At 42.7% G+C, this 26642-nt stretch overlaps 2 protein-coding genes across 3 annotated transcripts in view; both read right to left on the reverse strand.

Moving 5' to 3' along the window:
* LOC114027118 (verrucotoxin subunit beta-like) lies at positions 1 to 16570 on the reverse strand. Of its 2 annotated transcripts, none has more exons than XM_027840973.1 (4): positions 16420 to 16570; positions 10273 to 10397; positions 5603 to 7645; positions 1 to 1282 (listed from the first exon to the last, which is right to left on the reverse strand). In XM_027840973.1, the coding sequence occupies exons 2-4, from the start codon at positions 10391 to 10393 to the stop codon at positions 321 to 323; spliced, it is 3126 nt and encodes a 1041-aa protein (XP_027696774.1). In that variant the 5' UTR covers positions 10394 to 10397; positions 16420 to 16570; the 3' UTR covers positions 1 to 320. The 2 variants fall into 2 exon arrangements, with proteins under 2 accessions (XP_027696774.1, XP_027696775.1); XM_027840974.1 differs by having other exon boundaries at positions 10273 to 10418.
* LOC114027098 (GTPase IMAP family member 4-like) overlaps positions 12916 to 26642 on the reverse strand; it is a 20324-nt gene continuing 6597 nt past the window's right edge. The window contains exons 3-4 of the mRNA XM_027840964.1: positions 23130 to 23798; positions 12916 to 13001 (exon numbers count right to left, since the gene is read on the reverse strand). Of these exons, the coding sequence (XP_027696765.1) occupies positions 12916 to 13001; positions 23130 to 23798 (755 nt within the window). The remainder of the gene's footprint in view (positions 13002 to 23129; positions 23799 to 26642) is intronic.

Here is a 26642-nt window from a genome sequence, read left to right on the forward strand (position 1 = left end):
TTATGGAAGTGAATGTTGAAAATTAAAAATAAATACATTAATTTAAAAATTTTTTAAAAAAGAAAGGTGAGCTCAGTCAAGGATGAGTTCAGGAGATTGGAGCAGGAACAAAGGGAAGAGGACTCACTAACTAGGGGAGAGGTTGGACTCTGGAGAAATCTCTGGTGTCACCTAGTCCACTTCCACTGGTACTGGAGAGTCCAATGACCCAGTTCCATGTCCAATCCCACTTCTGACACCAATTAATGGTAACCAGACCAAAACCAGCCTTTAACCTGTGGCTGGTGGGAACCACACATAGCAGGCCAGAGGCAGGAGAGTCAGGACACAAGCAAAAGATGTTTAATACGAGATAGTATACTCTGATCATTCTCAGCTGCACCTCGGGCATGTTTATAATTTTTCTTGTAAGTCAGCTTTAATTTTTCTAACTTTTCATTCTTCTCATCCTTCAAGATCTTTTTTTTCTCAAATTCTTCCTTTTGCTTCTCATATTGCTCATTTCCCTCTTCCAACTTTTCCATTTTCTTCTTCAGTCTTTCCATTTGCTCCTCATACTTCAGTATGATGTCTTGTCTCCCTTTCTCAAACTGCTTCTTGTAGTATTGCTGATAAGCCTCTGTGTTTTTCTGGAGAAGATCTTCCACAGATTTATACTTACTGTTGGTGTAGTGGGTGCCCCCATTATCTTGCATCACTTTCTGAACTATGGCCATCAGCTTTGAAACCTGGGCATGCCTCTGGCCTCCACTAGCATTATTGTCAAATGCACAGCATCGGTTTTTACACTTCTCCAACAACTCCTTGAAATATGAGTCATCAATAGTTCTTAAGTACTCCCCTAGGCTTTGTTCTCTCAGGTCATCTTTTCGAGTGAATACAATGATCAAAAAATTCACTGCTTTAGCTCCTAGAATTTTATAAAGCCCTTCAATGGCTGCCTTCTCCGCCTGGGTGAATGGGCCCACTTGCAGCACCAGGAGTAGAACATGTGGTCCTGGAGAGGAGAGTGTCATGAAGTGAGCTATTTCCTTCAAGTTTTCTTTCTCTGGAGTATTGGTGTCAAAAATGCCTGGAGTATCAACAACAGCAATGTCCCTCCCATTCCATCTGGTTCTGGCTTTCCTGCAGACTTTGGTGAGTGACCCTCCTGAACACTTGGACTCAAACTCTCTCCTGCCCAGGATGGTGTTTCCTGTTGCACTTTTCCCAGCCCCTGTTTTTCCCACAAGGACAATTCTGAGTTCTGGCTCCCTTGAGTCTCCTCCACTGTTGTCTGGGTCTGTAGGAAACAGGTAAGGAAGAAGAACGAATGACTGGATTTTGTAGGTGATTGTAATAAGGCATTGCTCAGAAACCCTATCATGACATGGAGTGACCTTTAGGTTCTTGAGGGCTATGCCCATGGAGCACAAGCTGAGATGGGTCCTAACAATCTGGAGGAGCTTTGAGTATGGCCAGCTCTCTGTTGTCCTAGTGAAATTCTCAGATCCTTGTCAGCAAAAGGGAGGCCACCACCACCAGGAGACTGTTCTTTGAGGGGTGTTAGGAAATGGCATTTCTTAAATTTATTTAACTGAAAATTCCACCCTTCCTCTGGAGCACATAATGAATGAATCATTATTGCTTGTTAGAAAACACATGCATGTTTGTACACATTTACACATAGCCATATTATACCCAGTTATATTAATAATTGAGGCCTTTTCCTATGTTAGGATCTTTGTGTGATGTGGAAGTTTATTCCTCCCTTCCCTAAAGAATCTGAATGACTATTTCCTAGTGAAAATCCCCAAAGAGAAAAGCTATAATCACCTCTGAACTCTGAGTGCAGATAGAAGTACATATATTTTTTCACTTTATTTATCTTGCTTTTTTTTTTGCAACATGGCTAATATGGATATATGATTTTTGTGACTTCAGATACGTAATGTGTGTCATGTTATTTGTCTTTTCAATGGATTTGTGTAAGGGATGGATAGAGGGAGAGTATTTGGAACTCAAAATAAAAAATGAATTAAAAAAAGGTGAAACTGTAATTGGGAGATACTTAACCAAATAAATACAATTAAAGAAGTTTATTTCCCATTCCTTCTAGACTCTGAATTAGCATTTCACTCGTAGCATCCCAGAAAATAATGCAAACAAACGTGGGCACCTCCATAAATCTCTGATTCCTCACTTATGAGAACAACCCAAAGGCCATTTTCCTATTACTTGACAGGTAATTGGCAAGTTTCCTTTAAGGATTGTCTATAGTTTTTTGCTATTGCCTCTAAAACCAGTCAAGAAGGTCTCTCCATCTTATCCAATTAACTTCATTGATGAGTGCCCATCTTGGCTTAGATGGTACATATCAGCTGACATCACAGATAAGTTTCTTCTAGCTCCCTTGTCAGCCACTTTTGAATAAATCAGTTCCATATGCTCTTCCCCTAAAATAATTCTTATACTCCTAGATTCCAAGACCCTAACCTGGAAACTGAGGTAACAAATAACACCTTGGTCCTCCCCTATCAATATCCTGTAATCTCCACCCCCCCCCCCCACTGCCCAAATTAGGGGTCTCTAGCAGAGATCAGAGAAGGGACTTTTCCTATACAATAAAGGGAAACTGAAGAGATTGCGCCAATTACAGAAGCGAGAAAAAGTTTTATACTGTTAGAACGCTGCAACTCCTTCCTTCCAAGCCCGGATTGGTCCATTCCTTTCCAGGTCACAATCTTACACATCCACCCATCCCACATCTCCTTGACATGCTTCCCCCACCCCCTCCATCCCTAGTCATGCAAAAGCCCATGCCCTTTGTCCTACTTAGGGCTGTTTAAAACTGGTTCTGTCCTCTAGAACTTTGGGGTCTATTAAAAGATTAGGGCCCTTAGGAGTAACTTTTAATAAATCATTTTTGAATATATAAATCTTGTTGCTGGATTTCCTTTTCCCCCTTCCTAGTCTAGGTACTTGAGTTATCACATAATTATTCACTGGGAGGAACATTTACCACCAAATGAAGGAAATGAAATAGGTGGGGTGTCTTGAATAAGTCTTCCTTCTTAAAAACAAAACAAAACTTCCTCAAATTCAGGAATCTCTTCTTCTAATTGTTGCCAGTGAGGAGCCCTAGTTAAGGTCTCCCTCCCTCTATTTCCCCAATTAGAATTTTATAGATAAGTGTCCACCTGAGTCCAAACAACTATCTAGCACCTGGGATCATAAATGTGAAATTCCACATCTGGTTTCTTAGCTGACCTCAACTGGGTGGAGGCACCATTTCAGTCCTATAATGCACACCTCCCCCACTCCCTGTCCTCCCCACCTATGACAGTGTTCAGAGATCCCAGCATATAGATCTGGAAGCAAAAGTAACAGACAGCACCCTTTCACCCATCAATCACTATCCTGTAACATTCTCACCTCCCCCCACCTCCAAAAGAGAGCACATCCCATACACCCATCAGAAGAGGGATTTTCTTGTACAAAAGGGGAAAGCTGGGAAGAAAATTTAGGAGGAACTGCCATACCACCACCCCAATATGGAAGCCAATTCCTTCATTAGAATAAAAATTTTTCTCAATAGAATGTGAGCTCCTTGCAAGCAGGAATTCCTTCTTTCTTTGTATTTGTATCACTGAATACCAAGCAGGGTTAAACACTTCGTAAGTACTTAATAAATACTTTCTGTAGATTGGGCTAATTAACCTCAACACCTCCTTCACATCTCTAGTCATCTGTAAAGAATATCCTTTAACAGATCTCTTTTGTACACCTAAGTCTCCCATGGGTTTTTCTTCCTTTCTCTTCCTAGTATGGATGCTACATTATCACACAATCACTGATTTTCCTCCTGGTGTAATAATTGAAATGTTTTTGAGGAATTGACCAATTGTCCTCACTTCTAAGCCCTCTCAACTCAGATGGAGAGCCTTCACTCGGGCTTCTGCAGAGTGGCCTGAATTGAGGGTCACGGTAAGTTTGGGGTAGGGCAAGATTGTCACCCAGGTGTTGTTGGGGGTGGGAGTGGAGCCATGAACATGGAAGGACAGAGGTGTGTATGTTTCTGTGAAAATAATGGGATTTAGGTGGCAGTAGATGCCATTCTCCTAGGTTCATGGTATCCTCTTTCCAGAACACAGCTCTCCTTCCTCTGCTAAAATGTTGAGCCACTAGCAAGAAAGAGTCTTGGGCCTAGTCAGAAGGCCCAGGGTGGTGGTGGAGAAGTGGGAAGTGGGGCTAGGGAAATAGGGCTCCAGCAAACAGGATACATATAGAGGTTCCCAAAAGTCTTAGTGCAGTTTTTAAGGTTTTGGCCCAGTCAGAGAACTCAGGGTGGTGGTTGAAGAGTCAGGGTATGGGGTGGGGGGAAAGTGAGGAATGGAATAGGATTCCATAGCACAGAAAAAAAAAAAACCCAACCCAAACAACATCTGAACAAATTTAATTCATGAAAATTGATCAAGTACCAGGCTTAAAAGAGAAACAGAAACAAAAATGAAAGTCTCTGTCCTCAGGCTGAATTCCACCAGAGGAAAATTAATCAGTTAATACTGGAAAACTGTCTACAGTCTTAGTGAGCTGCCCAACATGAGCCTGAATGAGGCATCAAGGTAACATGGCAACTGAAAACATGGAATTACAGGTTATTTAAATAGAATCATAGTGGCCCAGGTTTCTTACCCAAGATGTTAGTTCTGTGTCATACTGTGTCTCTAGTGATAAGAGATATTGAGTAAGACCTGGTGCTTCAAAGCTGTCTAGAAGCTTGAGGGAGGCAGTGTGGAAAAATGGGTAGTAGGCTGGCTTTGGAGTCAGGAAGACCTGGGTTCATGTCCTCTCTGATGATGGGTAAGTCTCTTAAACCTCTTAGTGCCCTTCCAACAAATCCCTAAATTATAGGCATCTTTACCTAGGTATCCATGAACTTGTAGGCTTGTTTTAAAATATACATATTTTAATAATTGCATTTGAATATAATTGGTTTCTTTTGTGATGTCCTATTTTATTTCATTCTTTTCTTTTTTTTTTTTTTCTGGCTAGGCAATGGAGTTAAGTGACTTGCCCAGGGTCAAACAGCTAGTAAGTATTATGTGTCTGAGGCCTGATTTGAACTCAGGTCCTCCTGAGTCCAGGGCCAGTGCTCTATCCACTGCGACACCTAGCTGCCTCCTGTATTTCATTCTTTTCAAAACATTATTCTGCCAAGGGGCTCTGTAGGCTTCACCATACCGCTAAGGGATGCAAGATAGAAAAAATAGCAAGGACTACTGCTGTTAAGTCACAAATTACTGTGAGCTCCTGCTCTGGACAGAAGGAGTTTCCATTGTTGGATTTTTCAATGAAATTGTGATCATATTACAGGTCTAGATTAAAAAAAAAAAAAGCTCAATGCCAGGTCACCCTTCATAAAAAGGTGCCTTGATCCACCCCCTCCCACACTAAATGGACCCTTACAAACAGCAAATAATCCCTCATAGGCTGACTCTCCATAATTTCATTGAGTGGATTGTGAAATCAATGAAAGTCTCCTAATCAGCCCCTGCAACCCTTCAAATATTCCAGTGATGAGAAACATCCTGATGGATTCTAGTTGCTAAAAGCACCTTACCAGAGATTGCAGCTTCCTCTGTGGTAGGGAGGGTCCTCACGGGGTCACTCTTGTCACTGTTCTCACTGGTCCGGCCACCATCACACACGGCAGAAACTCGGAACCTGTACACAGTCTGAGGGGTCAGTCCGTCGATGTCACAGTATGTCTCCTCATTTCCTGTTCTCTGTTCATGCCATTCTCCTTCCCCCTCCTCACCCACAGCCTCACTCTCCTCTCTATACTCTATTCTGTAGTCCTTGATCTTGACTCCTGCTCCAGCAACCCTTGGACCCTGCCAGCACAGGGTCACAGACTGTGGGCCCACCACAACAGCTTCTGGCTTCCCAGGAGGCCAGATTAGGGTAAGTGTCCTCACAGCAAGGCTCACATCACTGCTCTCACTGAGCCCTGGCTCACACACCTTAGCAAACCGGAACAGATACTCTGTGCTAGGCTCTAGGCCACTCACTTTGAATACCTCTGAATTTCCAGACACAGGGATGGTGGTCCAATCCTCTTTCCCTACAACCTGGTACTCAACCTGATAGCCAGTGATCCTCTCCTCCTTCCCAGATGCTGAGGTCAGTGTGAGCTCTACACAGTCATGTGTGACCTCACCAATCTGGGGAGGGGGAGGTTTGACTGGTAGCTCAAAGTTGGTGCTGACCTGCAGTCCCTTTTCATAGAGGTAAATGGAGACTCCCTTGTTCTCCTGGTCTGGGACAGATGCCACAATGAAGTGAGTCTTCTCAGTGGAATGATTGGCCTTGGCAAAGTTTGAAAAGGATTCTGCTAATTGTCTTGCTTTTCTCCTTGTGTCTCTGCCCTCAACCCATGAGGAATATGTCTGTTGCTCACAGTCAGGGCTGAATGGTGCTGGATTCCGTAGCCACTGTTTCCAGTCTGCTAAGTAGGGTTCCTTGTGCAAAGAGGTGAGTGCAAACACCAGGACAAATCTGTGGGAAGAGCCTATTACCACATCGTCCACCTCATTCTGGTCAGCCATGACTGGCACCTCCTTCAGAAGGGTGAGGTAGGAATTTACCACCTTCATCTCCTGGAGCTTCTGATCCAGGAACTGTGAGAGCCTGCTAGTGCTGAATGGGGACTGACTTTCCCTAATTAAAATCCTGGTTAGCTCATCATCCCCTGCTCTACCTTCCCGGATCTCAGGTAAGACCTTGGCTATTTCCTTCTGTAAAAGCTGTTTGTGCTGCTTATTTAGCTCTTGGAATTGCCTAATCTTCTCCCTGATTGCAGAAAAGACTGAGAGCCCTGGTGCCTCCAGCATGTCATTGCACCTCTTGTCATACTCAGATAACTTCTCCAGAGTGTCCTGGGCATCCCATACCAAGCTAATGCTGATTTCTCGAACCAGCCTGGCAGCCTTGGAATTCAGCTTCTCCAGAGGGTACAACCAGACTTGGACAGACACTCCATGGCCCCTAAGCAGCTTAGGAAGGGAGGCGTAGACTTCTACTGCATCTTCGTAAGTCACTGGATTGGTCTGAAGAACAAAATCCCCATAAAACTTACACCTGAATTCCTTGGTTGAATTTTTCTTATTATGCTCCTTTTTCTTCTTTCCCTCTACTTTTCCTGATACCTCTGGAATCTTCTCTACTGCAGCCTTCAACTTTCCTTCTATATCCTTGACATTTTCATTGGTGGAAACTTTCTGATCAAACACAAAGAAAGCCTGGGCCCCATAGAGCACAGCTATGACCACGTGGGTGGCTGTCCCATTATCAAACACATCATGGTAGGAAATATTCTGATATCCCAGGTGGTTCATGGTGAGGTGGGAATACTGGGTAGTCATACTGCACTTGAGAGTGACCCGAGCTTGCTGTTGGGATGTCTTGGTGTCACATAAATATTTGGCAGAACCTCCTATTTTAACCAGCCCTGCCAGGACACTTGCTTTCAGCTCTGCAGAGATATTCGTGGCCTTGGTCTTCTCATCAATAGAGTCAGAGGTGATGATGTCAAAGTCAGTTTTGCATTGCTCTTCTGTGGTCACATTTCTCTCAAGGGTCTCCCTGTCCCATAAAGTGATGCCTAGAATGGGACAGAGATTAGGGAGTAAATGGCAGATTGCAGAGGGACCACAACCTGTCACTTTAGGGTGTCCTTTCCAGCAGGGACAGCTGGGCCTGGGAGCAGCTTGTGGAAGGAGGGTGAGCAGGGCAAGAGGCACAGATGGCAGGGGTGGACAAAATCCTACTCCTGACCTGGCAAGAACTTCTCTATGCCTCTGCAACTCCCTTGCTCCCCTGAGCCTTCTATGACTGAAGGGGGAACCCTTACAAAGCCTCTCCCTCCTGTGAACCCCTGAATCTGGATCCTCATTCTTCCCACCCCATATCCCCACCTCCCTACTCTGTGCCCTTCTTTTCCTTCCCCAAGTAGGGAAGCCTCTCCTCCTCCCAGTCTGGGGACTGCATCCTAAAAAATGCCCATGGTAATACAGGATTCACAAAGTTTACCAAGTACTTTGCTCCCAACAGTTCTATGAATTAAGAAGTGCTCTCATCATTCGTCTCATTTTCCAGATAAATAAATTGATACTCAGAGAGGTGTTGGCTAACTTTTTGGAGAACCTACCACTAGTAAGTGTCAAAGCAGAACCCTGGTCTTCTGACTACAGGAATAGCCTAATACGTTGCCTGAACTAGATAGAGAACAGGAGATGACCCAGAGTGAGATCAGCACTTGGTGGGTATAGGAGGAATGTTGCATGTACAAAGCAGATTTGGCAGTGTTAGCTGAGTATACGACCTTTGGAGCATTCTCTGAGACAGAAAAGGAGTAGTTATGCCTCTGAAGAAGTGTAGCTCCTTCTGGGTTGTCTTGGCCAGGCCCCTTGTGGTGAGACATTCTATGCTGCTAGTGAATGATAATTTTACTCTCTAGCATTAATATAGTACCTTAATATTTGCAGAGTATTGGGGAATGGCTTAGCAAGTTGTAGGATATGATTGTGTTGGAAAACTATTGTGCTATAAGAAATGAGGAGCAGGATGCTTTCAGAAAAACCTGGAAAGACTTACATGAACTGTTGCAAAATGAAGTGAGGAGAACCAGGGGAACATTGTACACAGTAACAGCAATATTGTATGATGCCCAACTGTGAATGACTTAGCTATTCTCAGCAGCACAATGATCTAAGGCAATTTTGAAGGACTTTTGGTGAAAAATGCTATCAACCTCTAGTGAAAGAACTGATGGAGTATGAATGAAAAGAGTTTTTTAAAACTTTTTTTGTGTGTGTTTTGTATATTTTCTTTTACAGCATGATTAATACAGAAATACTTTTTGCATGACTGCCCATGTTTAACGTAGGCAAAATTTCTTGCCTTTCCAATGAAGTGAGAGGGGAGAGAGGAAGAGAATTTGGCATGCAAAATTTTAAAAAGTGAACATTAAAATTTGTTTTAAAAATTGCATGTTTTTATATGTGATTGGAAAAAATAAAATTATAAATTATAAATATTTTCAAAGTGCTTTGCAAATATTATCTCATTTGTTCTTCAGAACAACCCTGGGAGGTAGGTGCTTTTATTATCATCCTCATTTGGTAGATGAGGAAACTAAGGCAGACGGGGTTAAATGACTTGCCCCGGGTCTCATAGCTGGATTTGGATTCAAGTCTTCCTGATTTCAAGTCCAGTCCATTCAGGTCCATCCATTGTACCACCTAACTGTATACTACTAACTGGCTCCTGGGATGTGACTCAGGAAGGTAGTGAGTGGGATACAATTAAGTGGCTCTTCTAGATACTTCTTGTTGTTCAGTAGTTTCTGACTCTTCCTGACCCTGTGGACCATGGCTGTGTATGGGTTTTCTTGGCAAACATACTGGAGTGATTGCCTTTTCTTTTTCCAGGGGATCCTTTTGTCAAGCAATCAGAGGTTAAGTGACTTGCCCAGGGTAAGAAGTGTCTGAAGCTGAATTTGAACACAGGTCTTGCTGACTCCAGGCCCTGTACTCAATTGACTGAGACACCAGCTGGCTCTCTTCTAGATGTTGGTAAAGATCAAAAGTCAATGTATATTCATACAACCTGCAACTCTCACTGTTCTCAAGGGAAAGTGATGGGACTGCCTGCCCTTCCATCTTCCCCCAACCCCTCATTCTGAACTATCAGGTCTACCTTTCTCCTTCAAGGCTGCCCTTCAACTTTATTTTAACCAAATTGGTTTACATGCACTAACACTTAGGGTATGTGTGTGTGTGTGTGTGTGTGTGTGTGTGTGTGTGTGTGTGAGACAGTGTGTCCTCCCCACTTCCCAACACTGTGTCTGATTGAATTAAGGCTCTGACTCCTGCTCTAGCTAAAAAGCTTTTAAAAAGTTTGTTCTTCTTTTTATTAGATCTTTCTAAGATTACTTCTCTTTTTGACCTCCACCCTTCCAGGGTGAATGAGCCCCTCCTTACCTCACCCTCTTTGGACATCACTCATGACTGCTGGCTGGGATTTACCATCACATGGCATCTCCCATCAGAAGTAAGTGATCTAGATGGGTTCTAACTGGGGGAAAAAAGGTGACACACTCTAGTTGCTGAGACTTTCTCTGAATCTGACTTGCTTACACTGATCATTTTTCACCTACAAAGAACTCTTTTGTAACACTGCCCTCTCCTGACACCTGGAACAAGGCCTAGCATTCCAGAGAGTAATTACCAGGGATGAAGGTATCTGAGCGGCAGTCATACAGTGTCCCCAGATGTAAGGGTCTCCCCAGAGCCGGGATCTCCATAGCAGTCTCCAAGATCATGCTGCTTGGAAGTTCTTTCCCTGCCATTTCCCTAAGGAAAGAAAATTGAGGTCTAGGGCAGTTATCAGGGAACTCACTTTCTAGCAGGCTCCAACCATTTCTCAGTGACCAAGCTCCCCCAATCTCTGTTAGCCAGGACCCCTACAGAAAGGTAGTGACTGTCCTGGGATGGAAAGACATCATTCTTGTATGGAGGCAACAAAGGAACCAGATGCATTGGACTGAATTGTTCAGCTTAGAGAGAATCTTAGGAACAAGCTAGGTCAGAGGGCAGAGGCAGAGTTAGAGAGTAACCAGGAGGACTAGTTTGCTTGAGGGGAATAAGTATTCATGTGTCACTAGAAGGTTTGCAAAGCACTTTACAAATATTATCTCATTTGGTTCTCACAACAACCCTGGCAGGTAAGTGCTGTTATTATGCCCATTTGATAGTTGAGGGCATTGAGGCAAACAGAGGGCCAATGACTTGGCTGAGGTCACACAGCTAGGTAGTGCCTGAGGCTGAATTTGAACTCAGGTCTTCCTGACTCCTGGCTCAGCCCTCTAGCCACTGCACCACCTAGCTGCTTCTAGAGTTCACTTTAAGAGTACAAGGAGGCTATATTTGATGGAATCAGCCTTGAACCCTGGCCTTGGCTTAGTGCTTGATGCAGTAAGACCCCAGTCCATGGAGAGCTGGCAGAGAGAGTCCTAGCATTGCCCAACCAGGTGTTCCTTGGCTCTTCCTAATGGTTTATGAAAAGCTGATCATCAGCATAAGCAAAATGAAAGTAGTGCCTAAAAGAACTTGGTTGTTGCAAACCACCCCAATCTTTGCATCCAGACTCTGGAGCCGTGGAATTTTCAGGTGAGTTGCTCTAGGCTGAGAGCCAGGATTCCCTGTAGGCTCAGGCTGTTCCAACTGTTGCCCTGAAGGTCCATCTGCATGAGCCATGGTGGTTGATGGAGGGGAATGGAGGAGTCAGTAGATGAGGGGCTGCTAGGCATCTGAACTGGAGCAGCTGCCTTTGAAAGATGAGTATAACATGATTCTAGGAGATTGTCAACCTGCCTCTGACTAGCAAAGTGATGACCTTGGCCTTCTTCCCCTACCTCGAAGCAAGAGATTTACCCTAGCAGCAAGGGATTCTTCTTTAGGATATGGCTGTGATGTCAGCAATGAGCCCCACTGGGACAGCCACCATCCAAGCCCTGACAGGAGGGTCTGTTCCTTATGGGTCCTGCTGGGCCATTGCTTCTGAGCCAGCCACTCATTTGATTGCACAGCAGGCTGGAGACTGAGCCCACTCTCATCATATTCCCTGGGCTCTCCCTCTGCTGTCCTACCCTTGGGCAGCTGGCATTGTTGAATGCCTTTTAAGGTATTACTTCCACCATCACACCCATGACAATCAGCATTATGTGTCCCAGCTTTGAGAAGCTGCATGTTTGATAATCAGCACTGCACTAAATATGGGGAGGACTCTCTCTTAGAACTCTCCCTGCCCTAGACAGATGGACAATTTTTAGAGTTAGGCTGAATTGACCTTCTGCAGCCCTCCCTTATTCCATACTCTGTAGACAGTTTCCTGGGCATTGAGGTTTTTGCTCCCTCAGAAGGCTCTAGACAACCCAGGAAAGTGGTTCAGGTCCCTCTTAAATGTTAGGATTCCTTTCCCAAGGATGATTGAGCCAGCTACTTCTTAGAAAGGGTTTGAGGGACCAAGGTATAGACATTTTAGGAGATGTTGCTTTTTAATGCTATGGGAGAGGGAAAACTCTTTTTATTCAATTATGGACAAAGTCAATTTACCTGAAATACAGGGGCTCCCTTGGCTAATACAGTGGCATTACTACATCCCTGGATGCAGGTAAGAGGGGGTTTTCATTAATGCTCCAGAAAAGAAGTGGGCAGACCCTCAGTAAAGCCTTCTACACCACAAAAATGCGGTATCTTTACCCTGTTGGGGCTTCTAGGAAGACAGGAATTTAGAATGGTCAGCCAGGAATCACTGAGGGAATGATGTTAGAAGGTGAGGCTGGAAAAGGCCTAAACAGGGTAACTCCCACTTGAATGTCCTTCCTCCACTCTCTCTATGTTGTTGTTGTTCAATGGTGTCTGAGTCTTCATGGCCCCATTTGGGGTTTTCTTGGCAAAGATACTGGAGTGGTTTGCCATTTCCTTCTCTAGTCCATTTTACAAATGAGGAAAGTGAGGCCAATGGGGTGAAGTGACTTACCCAGAGTCCCATGGCTATAAATGTCTGAGGCCAGATTTGAACTCAAGAAGATGAGTCTTCCTGACTCCAGGTCTGGCACTGTATCCACTGTACCACCTACCTGCCTGTGCCTCTCTTTATAGAGCCCTGCATATATTTTCCCTTGGGTGCAGCATCTCTGCTGGACTTGGCCTCAGGGAGTCTCACCATCCCACTCTTGACAGCCATCTTGACTTGGTAGCTGGTTCTTGTTTAAGCTGTGAGAGATCCCACTCCTTGAAGCTGTTTTTGCTCTGGGTCTATGGCTTCACTCTCTCAATGTCTCCCTGAAGAGACTGTGTCTCTGCTCCCTCAAATGTCTCTGGAATGCTCTTGAACTGACTCTCCAGCTGCTGGATAGAGTGTCTGCTGCTCTACAATGGAAAACTTGACCAGGACTGGGGAGGAGGAAGAGGAGGGAGTGGGGGTTGTCAGTTATAAGGATTAATCTTTCCTTCCTTCTGGAGTCATACTCCAAAAGTGATCTCAGTCAGGCCTGACTCCTGCTTCCTAGACTGTTGGCAGTCTTAGCTATTTAACACTGGAAGGACCAGGTATGTCTCCTGATTGACTCAAGAATTTTCTAATAATTTTCATCATTTGACTAAATTTCTCCTACATGTCCAAAAGTACTTAAAATATTGACAAGCAGATATTATAGTTTTACTGTGAAATGTCTACCCTCCTATCTCTTTGATTTAGAGATAAAAATAAATGTCCTTGATTGAGGACTCTGAGTCCTTCCTTACTTCCCTGTAATTTTAGCAAAAAATGTGTTTACACTTCTTCAACAAATAATCTCAAAGGGTGTAATATGTTAACTAATCTATAACACAATGAAACCTAGACATCTGTGATTAAATCCAGTGATTACTTCCACTGAGCTGAGGGTGGAGGAACTGAAGCCTCCCTCTCTTACATGTACAAAACCCCAAATGGAGAGGCAGCTTGGTGAGGCAGAGAGCTGGCTGAGCAGTCAGCTGGGGCTGGCTTCAAGTGTTCCCACCACCTGACATTTAGCCACCTCCTCCAGGCCACGTCCTGCCCCATTCCCTTCTCTCACTCTAGCTGCTACTGGCTCAGGCTTTGCCTGTCAAGAGCTGCTGCTGAGCCTCTGACCAGCCCTGAGTGCCCTGCCTCTGGTTCCCCTCCCCCAATCTAGAAGAAGGGGTAGACTGAGGTTTTAAAGCCCTCAGAACTTTAACTCTTTGTTTAATCTCTGTCCTGGGAAAGACTTCTGGCTTTGTTGTTGTTCATCCTGCTTTCTCAAAGAGGACCGATGACATCATGAGGGAATGTCTTGATATTGGCTGGCATTTACCATCTTCTCTCTGTACTTTTTTTTAACAGATCAAGTATTTTCATTGGGGTTAGACATTTCCTGATGAGGAAACTCCTTCTATCAGTGCAAGTCAGCACCTGCTCTGCAGGTTCTAGCTTTAGCACATTTCCTGGGGCACTGAGAAGTGAAGTGACTTGCCCAGGGTCACATAGTCAGTCTATGGCAGAGATGGGTCTGATGTTCTTCTGCCAGAATTCTTTGTCTCCTTGTTCCCTTTTGCCCAATCTCTGAGGCCAGCTCTCTAGCCACTGTTCCACACTGCCTTTCATTTCCCTCTTTTGGGTAAGGCTAAATATAAAATGACCCTCATTGCTTACACATAGTGCAGCGTTCTAAGACCACAACACATTTGTGATAAGTAATTTTGTTCAACTTTTATAACACTGAAGGAATTATGGGATTAGAAATCTATGTTCTCTTTACCTTTTATGGCCCAAGAGGAATGTAACAGATCTCAATTTGTAACAGAATCATTCCTCTGTCAGTCTGACATCATTTTGTCTATAAGAAGCCTTGTTAGAATCCTATATGGGCTTCCGGAATTATTTGAGTCCTGAACCTATGCTTGAGCATAATAATAAGGCCTAGGGTTTCAACCTGTCTGATATCTGCCTTGTGGCAAATACGTATTTGACAGCAGTTACCCACAACACGAACTCAGAGAGGAGATATTTCTCCCATAACTCATCACAATCCTATAAAGACTTTAGAAATTTGAAAGTAGGTTTGCAATGAAATGTTTAAAACTTGCTTGACTTTTGGGTACATATGCAAACAGCCCTCAGAAGATGTCAGTCTGGAAATAAGCGTTGCTCATCCATTCTGTTAACTTGTACAACAAGTCAGACAAACCAGTTGATTAGTACTAAAGTGAGGCATTTTATTTAGGGTGGAGGAAAAGCAACCAAGTAAACCTCTTCTCCTCACCGCTCCCCTTTTCTTCTTGAACTTTCCGAACTTCTCCTGAGTTAAGCTTCGTCTCTTCCCTGAGATCCTCTTTTAGAAGACAAATGGTTTGTGGGCAGGATGATGCAACACTAATACTTTTGTAGGAGTTACCTGTGAATTTTTTAGATTACTTTACTCTCTGTCAGGAGAACTGGGGCAGCATTGGGACCCTGGGCTCCTGGTGAAGAAAGGATGCTTTCCTGGCCCAAGCTCATGGAGAAAGTACCGAAAAGAGAGGTTGGGGGTACCAATGATAAATTACTCAGATGTCATTTTCACTGGGACAGTGACCCTGATAGGGAGATGTCAGAGAATTCCTTCAGGCTCTAATTTCAAGTCCCTAGGAATCTAGCCTGTGCTGGTAAATGTTTCACAACCAGCTTTCCAGGAAAAAAATGTACCTTTGATACATTTTTCAGTTTAATCTATACTATTAACATTTTCTCTATGACTTTTTAAAGTCTATACAAACAACAAAACAACAAATCAAACCTGGATTTTTAGGGTTTTCTTGAAAATTTAGCACTTGGCTCTGGGAGCTAGTCAGAGCTGGCTCCACACACACCTCTGCCAGGCACAAAGTAAACTTTTAATAAAAGTTTTATCTATCTAAGTCAGTGTCTGATAAACTAGTTCACACTAAAATGTGAATGACTGGGAACAGTTTCCTTGAGGATAATTCTCATCCTACATGAGGATTTACTTAGAGTTCTTTTGGAGAAAGCTTTTTGCTTGAGGAGGCTTGAAAAAGTACAGTCCAATGTTTGTGCGCATGTGAGGAGGAGAGGATGGAGAGAAATGGCCAGAGAACCCAGCAGGAAGATCAGAGGAAGGAAGGGGAACCTGAGCTGGCTTTTTGCTTTTCCTTTGGGGAAGGTTAAGTAAATCTTCCTTTAAGATGAGAATGTAGCCAGAGGATGCCTGGAGATAGCAATGCTTACTCCAAAGAAGTGCATGTATACTGGTGAGATACGGATGTAGAAGAAGTATTTGGGGCAGAAAAGGCAAGGGGAGAACTTTTTGGGAAACTGAGGCTTGCCTTTCAACTACAGCACTTGGGACACCACTTTTTCTGACTAAGGGTGATGCTGGTTTGCCATTTTGGGGTCATGACTTTTTGTGTGGGTCCCTGTATCCTTACTAGTAACCCAGAACTCAATCCATGATGACGCTGACCTGACTCTATGGGCAGGAGATTGATTCCTTCCTTCAGATTTGCTGATCAAGTGCTGATTCCCTTTCCTCTCACCCACCTCCCCTCAAGAACAGACCTCACTCACAAATCTGGCAAAATGTGAAAGGACAATCATTCACCTGAGAAAGGATTGTCCTCTAGGAGCCAACCTTGGGGCTCTTGGAGGGAGTAGGGACTTAGCCATCACACCTATACTTCACCCGACTCAAACAGGAACCAAAGCTAAGGTTTAAGGAGGCAGAGAAACAAAGTAGACTGTCTGGGAGGGGCAGGTCAGCCCCCTGGACAGAGCAGGGAGCCCACCCTCCCAAAGAGGTGCTACCAAACTCACCTGGCCAATCCGGGCACTGTGGCTTTACCAAAATGTGTAGCCTTCTGTCTCCCCTTCAGAGAAATGAGTTTTGGAGTCAGTGTTGGTGTGGGGTGTGCCTGGAGACTGGCTGTGTGTGAGCCCCACAAAGCAGATTGAAAAACAAAAAAACTTCTGGAAAACGAAAGTTATCTGACCTAGGGACCGCCCATTTCCTGAAAAGAGGGAGATTTAGAGAAGACGTCCAAGGTCACCTGACTTGGTCCCTAAACTCAGGAACCAGGAAAAAGGGATCTTAACTGGGCACAAATCACTCTTCTGGACTAACATGTAACCAGCTCTTAAAGCTTAGATCTATGGATCAACTAGACCTTTGTTCACTCTGCCTCTGTCTCTGTCTCTCCCTTGGTACCTACCTCCCTTTGGATCGTTTTCCTACTTGTTCCCCTGACCATTATAGTCAAGCTCCTCCTTCCCCTAAAACTTTCTGATAGTGAGCCTTCCTCTTTCTCTCACCCTGTAAATGACACTGTCCCTCTTTACTTGAAGCAGTATTGTAAGGAAAAGAAAAGTAAAGGAATTTTTGTGTAAAAGAGAAGACTTAACTGTTAAGGGATATAAGATACTACCACTGTTAACAGATGAAACTTTGGCTGCCCAAAAGGAATAGAAAAAGAACTGTTTTATTTAATTGAAAAAACCCTGTAGAATGTATTGAATGAATTAGATTGAAATGAAGTCAGGTGACCTTGGACATCTCTTTCTTTCAATCTCCCCACTTTCAGGAAATGGGCACTCCCTGGGTCAGATAATTTTCGTTTTCCAGAGGTTTTTTTGCTTTTCAATCTAATTCAAATGAATTAGAGAAGGAGATGGCAAAGCATACCAGTATCTCTGCCAAGAAAACCCCATGTGGAATCATGAAAAGTTGGACATGATAGAAATGACTGAATAACAATAATGAAAAGGAAATGATATTATGCCCAAAAACCGCCAGACAACAAACCAATATTAGCAAAGAAAAAATATATTCCCCAGGTGCCTTAGCATCCAGATTCACAAAGCAGACATTATCTGATCTACCAGAAGACCCAGACAACAACACATATGTGACAGGAGTATTCAGTTTTATATGAACCTAACAGAAAGACAAACAAAAGGCAAAATAGAGAATTGATCTGTCTTTGGTGTCAGAAAGGCCTGGGTTCCAATCCTATGTGATGATGGCAAAGTCCCTTAATCTTGTAGTGGACTTACAACAAATCCCTAAAGTATAGGTGCCTTTATTCTGATTTTTGATAATTGCATTAGAACATAATTGGTTCCTTTGTTAATTCTGTATTTTATTTTATGCATTTAAAAACATTATTCTGCAAAGGGATCTATAGGCTTCACCATATTGCCAAGGGGTCCAGGGCACAAAAAACTGCTAAGAACTCCTGCTCTTAACCATTAATGACAAAGGAATTACTGCTCTCCACAGGAGGAATTTCCATCATCAGAGTTTCCCAAGAAATTGTGATAATATTACTTGTCCAGACAAAAAAAGCTTAATATGAGGTCAGCTGTCCATAAAAGCTAACAGAATCATAGGCTGCATCAGCAAGAGTAAGACGGTTTTATCATGGGAAGTGACAGTCTCTCCATCCCTCAAGCTAGTCAGATCCCATGTGCAATCTCATGTTCCAATTTAGGCTCCACATTTTCAGAAATTTGAGTTTGGAGGGAGGGGGAATCTGTAAGGTTATAGAAGTCCACGCCTCTCATTAGACAGACGGGCAAACTAAGCCCAACAGTGGTTAAATGACTTGCCCCAAGTCAGGAAGGCCAAAAGAGAGAATGAGGGTTTGACTCTAGGTCCTCTGGTTTCAATTCTCATCTCATTCTGCTGCAGAACCAGCTAGAGCTCAAGCCGATGAGGAAGGTGGAAGGAGTGAACATAATGGCCCAGAAGGAAGAATTCAAGGAATGAGGGATGTTTAGGCTGGGAGAGAGAAGGCTGAGAAAGGGCATGGTCACTTTCCTCAGATATATGGAGGGATGTCATACATAAAAGGAATGAAATGCTTTCTTGTCCCCAGAGGCCAAAGTTGGTACCAACAGGTGTCAGTTACAAGGAGAAAGATTTCAACTCAAGTGAAAAGGAAGAATGTCCTAACAATTTGAGCTGCCCCCACCATGGAATGGGCTGGGAGAGAGTCAGCTCATTGTCATTGGAAGTGGCCTCTTTGTTAGATATATCATAAAGGGTGTTCATTCTTCAGGTAAGATGTTGCTTCCACCTCCTATGATTCTCTGAAGGCCTCAACTTCAAATGTGACTAATATATGCGATAACATTAGAAATTGCTGCTTTCCTTTCAAGAGGAAGGTGGAATATACATTTTAATGACAGCAGAGGCTAATTGGGAAATAGTACTGGCTTAAAATTTGCAAAGTGCTTTATAAATATTATGTCCTTAGATCTTCGCAGCAGTTCTGGAAGGTAGGTATCATTATTATCTCAATTTTACAGATGAACGAACCGAAGCAGACAGAGATTAAGAGACTTGCCCAGAGTCACACAGGTAGGAAGGGTCTGAAGCTGCATTTGAACTTGGCTCTTCATCTCCAGGTCCAGCTCTCTATCAATGTGACAATTAGCTGCGTCTAGGAAAAGTTTGTCTGGGTGCCTCGAGCCCTGTGGCCTGGAGAGAAGAATTGTCCAACAGGAGTATCCCTGTTGCCTCCACAGAGCTATCCCTACATATGGAGAAGGGAAAGATGTCTCAGGCTCCCCAAGGACCCTTCCCTTCTTCACTGTGTTTTCCCCACAGACTCCCCTCCTTAAGAGATAATGCTACACCAGCCTAAAAGCTCCTTCCAGTCTAAACTTTTTATAACATGATGGAGCATCCTGGTCACCTCTGCAGTAAAATCTCTCCTTACATATTACTTAATTACTTTCTAGTTGATAACACCAAATCTCTTGTGAACCTGCTTAATACTGACCAGGCCCTGAAACTTGGCTTCCACCTGACTGAAATAATTCAGACCAAATTCTGAAACTGTAGTACTAAAGCCCTGACTCTGGTCAGGGTGTTTTCCCCATGCCATGGGACCAGCCCTTTTGAGATCTCATCAAAGTATTCTCAGTATCCCTTTTTGAGTGCTACAAGTTAGATGCGAACATTTTACCATGAAGTCCACCCATTAGTCACCCAGAGAGGGTCTGAAGGACCCTTTGAGTCTTCAGACCAAATGTAGGCATTGACCTGGATTGAGGGTGCCTTGTCAGCAGTCATCCAGCATCCCCAGTTGGAATAGCCCACCTCGAGCTGGCATTTCCACCTTTCTCTCAAATGTAGACATTATGGGCTCTTTTAAATAGCACTTTATTTTTTCTAATTACTTATAAAGACAATTTTAAACATTCATTTTAAAATAAATTTTGAGTTTTAAATTTGCTTGATTTTTCTTTGATTTGCATTCAGACTCCATTAGTTCTTTCTCTGGATGTTTATAGCAATTTTCATTATGAGTCTTTCGGAATTGTCCTGGGTCATTGTTTTGCAGAGAATAGCTAAATCAATCATAGCTGATGTTTGCACAAAGTTTCTCTAACTGTGTACAGTGGTCTCCTGATTCTGCTCACTTTACTTTGCATCAGTTCATGTAAGTCCTTCCAGGTTTTTCTGAAATCATCCCTCTCATCATTTCTTGTAGCACAACAGTATTCTGATACATTCATATACCACAACTTGTTCATCCATTTCCTCCAATTGATGGGCATCTCCTATATTTCCAGTTCTTTGCCACCGCAACAAAGGCTGCTATAAATACTTTTGTACATGGTATGTCCTTCCCCCCACCCCTGTTTTGATCTCTTTGAAGTAGACTTAGTAGTGGTATTGCTGGATCAAAGTTTTATAGGCTTTTGGGCATAGTTCCAAATTGCTCTCCAGAATGGTTGGATCAGTTCACAACTCCAAAAGCAGTGCATTAGTGTGAGAATTTTCTCAGATGCTGTCCAACATTGATCACTTTCTTTTTCTGTCATATGAGCCAATCTGATAGGTATGAGAGATGGTACCCCAGAACTTTTTTAACTTGTATTTCTCTAATCAATAGTGATTGAGAGAATTTTTTCATGCGATTATAAATAACATTCATTTCTTCATCTGAAAACTGCTTGTTCATATCTTTGACCATTTATTAATTGGAGAATGCTTGTATTTTTATAAAGGTGAATCTATTCTCTATATATTTGAGCAATGAGGCCTTTATCAGAGACACTTGCTGTAAAAATTGTTTCCCAGCTTTCTGTTTTCCTTCTAATCTTGGTTGCATTGGTTTTGTTCGTGCAAATCCTTTTAAATTTAACATAATCAAAATCATCCATTTTACATGTCATAATGCTGTGGAAACAGTCTCCAGGTGGATAATCTCACAGCATGGTACAGATCCAGTTAGTATGGTGGGAATAGAAGTGTAGTCATTGGTTCAGTTTACTTCACAGTTACAAAAACAGAGATTGTGAACATGTCAAGAAGTGAAATAGAAGGCTTTAGGCTGCAGCACATTGGCTCTCTGGTCCCTGGGAAATAAGGGGCAGTGAACACCTGGTGCTGGTCAAAACTATGCATTTTACTAGAGGGTGGGATTATCCAAAGCACAAAGGATTGCTGTTATTCCAAGCTCAGGGCACCACCTGCTTGCTGGGCCTTAGCTCTGTGAAACAGGGTGTCTCCAAATATCTTGACAGTTAAATTTTGTAAATGACTATAATAGAAATGTTCTTTTAAGGGAAAAAAATCATGTTGAACCACATGGTTGTAAAATAGAAAAAGGAGGCAATAGGGTTGTCAATAAAACTGCAGGATTGGTGAAGGCAAGATGGTGGAGTAAAAGCAGTGACTTGCTTTAACTCTCCTTCAAAGTACTCTAAATACCTGTAAAAATGGCTCTAATCAAATTCTAGAGTAGCAGAACCCACAAAAAGACAGAGTGAAACAAATTTAGAGCCCAAGACAACCTGGATGGTTGATTGGAAAAGTCTGTTGTGCCAGGCTGGGAGAGGAGAACATTTCAGCATTGGCCCTGCAGGCAAAGACTAGGCCTCAGTGACCCTTGAGCAGGCCTTAGGGGACTGAATCACTGGTAGCCAATGGGAAATAAGATATACAGGCAATGGGGCATAGAAATCTATCTTGTCCTACAGGAAAATAGAAGGGGAAGGGGATAAGAAAAGGTAGGTGGCAATAGAAGGGAGGGCAGATTAGAGGAAGGGGTATTCAGAATTCATGCCAATTTGGGGTGGGGGAGGGGAGAGATGGGGAGAAAATTTAGAACTCAAAATCTTGTGGAAGTGAATGTAGAAAACTAAATATACATATGTATATGAGGAAAAAAAGAAAAAAAAAACCATTGCAAGATTGTTTGAATAGGAGACTTCGGTTGTTCTTGAGAACAGAATTTCTTCAAGACAATCAAAGGACTTGCATCAATATTTTGTCAAGTGGGGAACTGTTTGGCAAAGAGAAGAAACCAGAGTTCCTTGATCAATAGTATGAAAATTGGGGCGATTTAGGCAATTTTGTGTTCTCTCTCTTGGGCTACCTGTAGGTATGAATTTAGCCTATACATTGTGGTTGTGTGTGGTTATGATTTGTCCTTTGTTCTTTTTTTTTTTTTTGGCTAGGCAATGGGGTTAAGTGACTTGCCCAGGGTCACACAGCTAGTAAGTGTTATGTGTCTGAGGCCGGATTTGAACACAGGTCCTCCTGAATTCAGGACCAGTGCCACTGTACCACCTAGCTCCCCCTTGTCCTTTGTTCTTGAAGAGGACCATGACTTCAGGGAGATGATGACATGACTTGCAATTGAGTTTGACTTTATGGAGGGAGGGCTGTGCAAAGTCACCAGCCTCACTTTCTCCTCCAGAGCCATCTGTATCCAATGACTAGATATTGATCAGGAAGACTGGAGATGGTCCAGGATGCAAGCTTGGACAAGGATGCATTCTGTCTACTGCATGTGACAATTAGTAAAATTCTCATTAACTTGAGATTGTTTCAATCTGCTGATTTTTACTAATTGTACACAATGAGTTTTGCATTTTTCCCTTCTCCTGCCTGTTTTTACCTGCCTGTTCCCATAGCCTGAACATAAGAAGTTATGTTATTAACATTATGAAGTCATATCTGCTACTCTAAAAGATCAGGATATATTCTTCTGAAAGGCATTGCTCTTTAGCAAGCAGTGTGATGGAAGCAGATAGAACATTAGATTTGTAGTCAGGAGACTTGCTTCCAAATAATGTCTGCATCATTTGTTCACCATGTGACCTCCATCATGTACCCTCACTTTGTATCACTAGCTCACATGGTGGAAACTAGATTTGAAATGATTCTGACTGTCAAAAGAACTACTTGAGCACATTAACGGCTAATGTCAGAACAGTGGGCAAAATACATTCTAAAATTTTCAAAATTATGTGCTCATCATCCTCAGCCTCACTTCGGGAATGATAATATTTATGCCAGTAGTTCTCCTCTGACTTTCTAAACTCTTCCTCCTTCTTTTTCTCATAGTCCCTCTTTTTCTTCTTATATTCTTCCTTTAGTTTCTTATACTCCTCACTTTCCTTTTTCAGCTGTTCCTTCTCCTTTTTCAATTCTTCCAATAACTTCTCATATTTCTCTCTGTTTTCTTCTCTCTCCTTCTCCAACTGCTTCTTGTAGCATTGCTGACGAGCCATTGTTTCTTCCTGGAGAAGATTTTCCACAGATTCATACATATTGTTGGTGTAGTGGGTGCCCCCATTATCTTGCACCATTTTCTCAACCATGGCCATCAGATCTGAAACCTGGGCACGTCTCTGGCCTCCACTAGCATTATTGTCAAATGCACAGCATCGGTTTTTACACTTCTCCAACAACTCCTTGAAATATGAGTCATCAATGGTTGTTAAGTACTCCCCTAGACTTTGTTCTCTCAGGTCTTCTTTTCGAGTGAATACAATGATCAAAAAATTCACTGCTTTAGCTCCTAGAATTTTATAAAGCCCTTCAATGGCTGCCTTCTCCTCCTTGGTGAAACGACCCACTTGCAGCACCAGGAGTAGAGCATGTGGTCCTGGAGAGGAGAGTGTCATGAAGTGAGCTATTTCCTTCAAGTTTTCTTTCTCTGGAGTATTGGTGTCAAAAATGCCTGGAGTATCAAGCACAGAAATGTCCCTCCCATTCCATGTGCCCCTGGCTTTCCTGCAGACCTTGGTGACTGACCCTCCTGAATACTTGGACTCAAACTCTTCATTGTCCAGGATGGTGTTTCCTGTTGCACTTTTCCCAGACCCTGTTATCCCCACAAGGACAATTCTGACTTCTGACTCCTTTGAGTCTCCTCCACTGCTGTCTGGGTCTGTAGGAAACAGGTAAGGAAGAAGAACGAATGATTGGATTTTGTAGATGATTGTAATAAAGCATTGCTCAGAAACCCTATCATTACATGGAGTGACCTTTAGGTTCTTGAGGGCTATGCCCATGGAGCACAAGCTGAGATGGGTCCTAACAATCTGGAGGAGCTTTGAATATGGCCATCTCTCTATTGTCATGGTGAAATTCTCAGATCCTTGTCAGCAGAAGGAAGGCCAACACCACCAGGAGACTATTCTTTGAGGGGTGTTAGGAGATGGCATTTCTTAAATTTATTTAACTGTAAATTCCACCCTTCCTCTGGAGCACATAATGAATCATTATTGCTTGTTAGAAAACACATGCATGTGTGTGTACACATTTACACATAGCCAAATTAAACTCAGCTATATTAATAATTGAGGCCTTTTCCCATGTTTGGATGTTTGTGTGATGTAGAAGTTTATTCCTTGCTCACCTTTGAATCTGAATTACTATTTATAGTAAGAATTTCTTTCTTTTTTTGTGAGGCAACTGGGGTTAAATGACTTTCCCAGAGTTACACAGCTAGTGAATGTTATGTGTCTGAGGCCTGATTTGAACTCAAGGCCTCCTGACTCCAGGGCCAGTGCTCTATCCACTGTACTACTTAGCTGCCCCTATAATAAGAATTTCAAAAAAGAAAAGGTGTAATCACCTCTGAACTCTGAGTACAGATAGAAGTAGATATTTTTTCATTTAATTTATCTTGCTTTTTCTTTTTCTATTTTTTTTGCAACATAGCTAATATAGATATATGATTTGCATGACTTCAAATGTGTAATGGGAGTCATATTGCTTTTCTTTTCAATGGGTTGGGTAAAGGATGGTTGGAGGGAGAGTATTTGGAACTCAAAATAAAAAAGTGAACTAAAAAGATAGAGATGAAACTAGGAATTATTTAACAAAATAAATAAAATATAAAAAAGAAAGTTTATTTCCCATCTCCTCTAGACTCTGAATTAGCATTAAACACGTAGAATCCAGAAAAAAACACAAACAAATGTGGGCACCTTCATAAACCTCTGATTTCTCACTTATGGGAACAACCTAAGGTCATTCTCCTGTCACTTGACAGATAATTGGCAAGATTCCTTTAAGGATTGTCTATTAGTTTTTGCTATTGCCCCTAAAACAAGTCAAGAAGGTCTCTCCATCTTGTCCACTTAACTTCTTTGGTGAGTGCCCATCTTGACTTAGATGGTCCAAATCACCTGACATCACAAATAAGTTTCTCTATAGCTCCCTTGTCAGCCACTCTTGAATAAATCAGAGAATCTTTCAGTTCCATATGCTCTTCTCCTCAACCACTTTCTGTGCTCCTAGATTGCAAGACCCAAATCTGGAGATTGAGGTAGCGAATAACACCTCGGTCCTCATTAGTCATCATCCTGGAATCTCCAACCTCCACTTCTTACTGCCCAAATTAGGAGTCTCTAGCAGAGATGAGAGAAGGGACTTTTCATATACAATAAAGGGAAACTGAGAAGTCATTTTTGGAACCTCCATACTACCTTAATTAGACTTCAGATTTGGAGCATTACAGCTTCCCACTCCTATCTACAGCCCTCCTGGGCTTTGGGAAGCTACATAGGAGTAACTTTCAATAAATATTTTTTGAACATATAGATCTTGTGGTTGGATATCCTTGTCCCCCGTCCTAGGCTAGACACTTGGGTTACCACATAATCATTGATTGGGAGGGACCTTTCCCACCAAATGAAGAAAATTAAACACATAGGGCACCTTGAATAAGTCTTTTTACTTCGAGAACAACAACAACAACAACAACAGCAACAACAACAAAAAACCAGCTTCCTCAAACTCAGGAATCTCTTCTAACTGTTGCCGGTGAGGAGCCCTAGTTGAAGTCTCCCTCTGTCTCCCCAATCAGGGTTTTATAGAAAGTGTCCACATGAACCCAAACAACTCTCTAGTACCTTGGATCATAAATGTGAAATTCCATATGCCTTTTCTTATTCTGAGCTGATCTCAAGTAGGTGGGGAGTGGAGGGGAGGGAAGGGAGAACAGTCCAGTCCTATAATGCTCATGCCCCTCTACCTATGATAGTGTTCAAAGATTCCAGCATATAGATCTGGAAGCAAAAGTAGCAGACAGTACCTTTTCACCCATCAGTCACCATTCTGTAACATTCTCACCTCCCCCCACCTCAAAATCAGAGCACATCCCTTACACCCATCAGAAGAGGGATTTTCTTGTACAAAAGGGGAAAGCTGGGAAGAAAATGTAGGAGGAATTGATACACCATCTCCAATCTAGAAGCCAATTCCTTTATTAGAATGTAAGTTTCCCCAATAGAATGTGAGCTCCTTGCAAGCAGGAATTCCTTCTTTCTTTGTATTTGTATCACTGAATACCAAGCATGGTGTCAGACACTTCGTAAGTACTTGATAAATACTTCTTGTTGATTGAGTTACTTAATTGCAAATCTCCTTCCACCTCTAGCCAGCTGTAAAGAATATACTTTAACAGATCTCTTTTGGACACCTAAGTCTCCCTTGGCTTTTTCTTCCTTTCTCTTCCTCCTATAGATGCTCCATTATCACACAATCAGAGATTTGGAAAGGCCTTTTCTTCCTGGTATAATAATTGAAATGACTTTGAGGAATTGACCAAGTGTCCTCACTTCTAAACCAGCTGAACTCAGTCTTGGTAAGGGCAGTGTAGGGCAAGAGTATCACCCAGAGGTTGTTGGGGGTGGGAGTGGAGCCATGAACATGGAAGAACAAGGGTGTGTATGTTTTGGTAAAAAAATGGGATTCAGGTAGCAGTAGATGCCATTCTCCTAGT

This window comes from Vombatus ursinus, unplaced genomic scaffold (assembly GCF_900497805.2).
Source record: "Vombatus ursinus unplaced genomic scaffold, bare-nosed wombat genome assembly UNPS02014852.1, whole genome shotgun sequence".
Lineage (NCBI taxonomy): Eukaryota > Metazoa > Chordata > Mammalia > Diprotodontia > Vombatidae > Vombatus > Vombatus ursinus.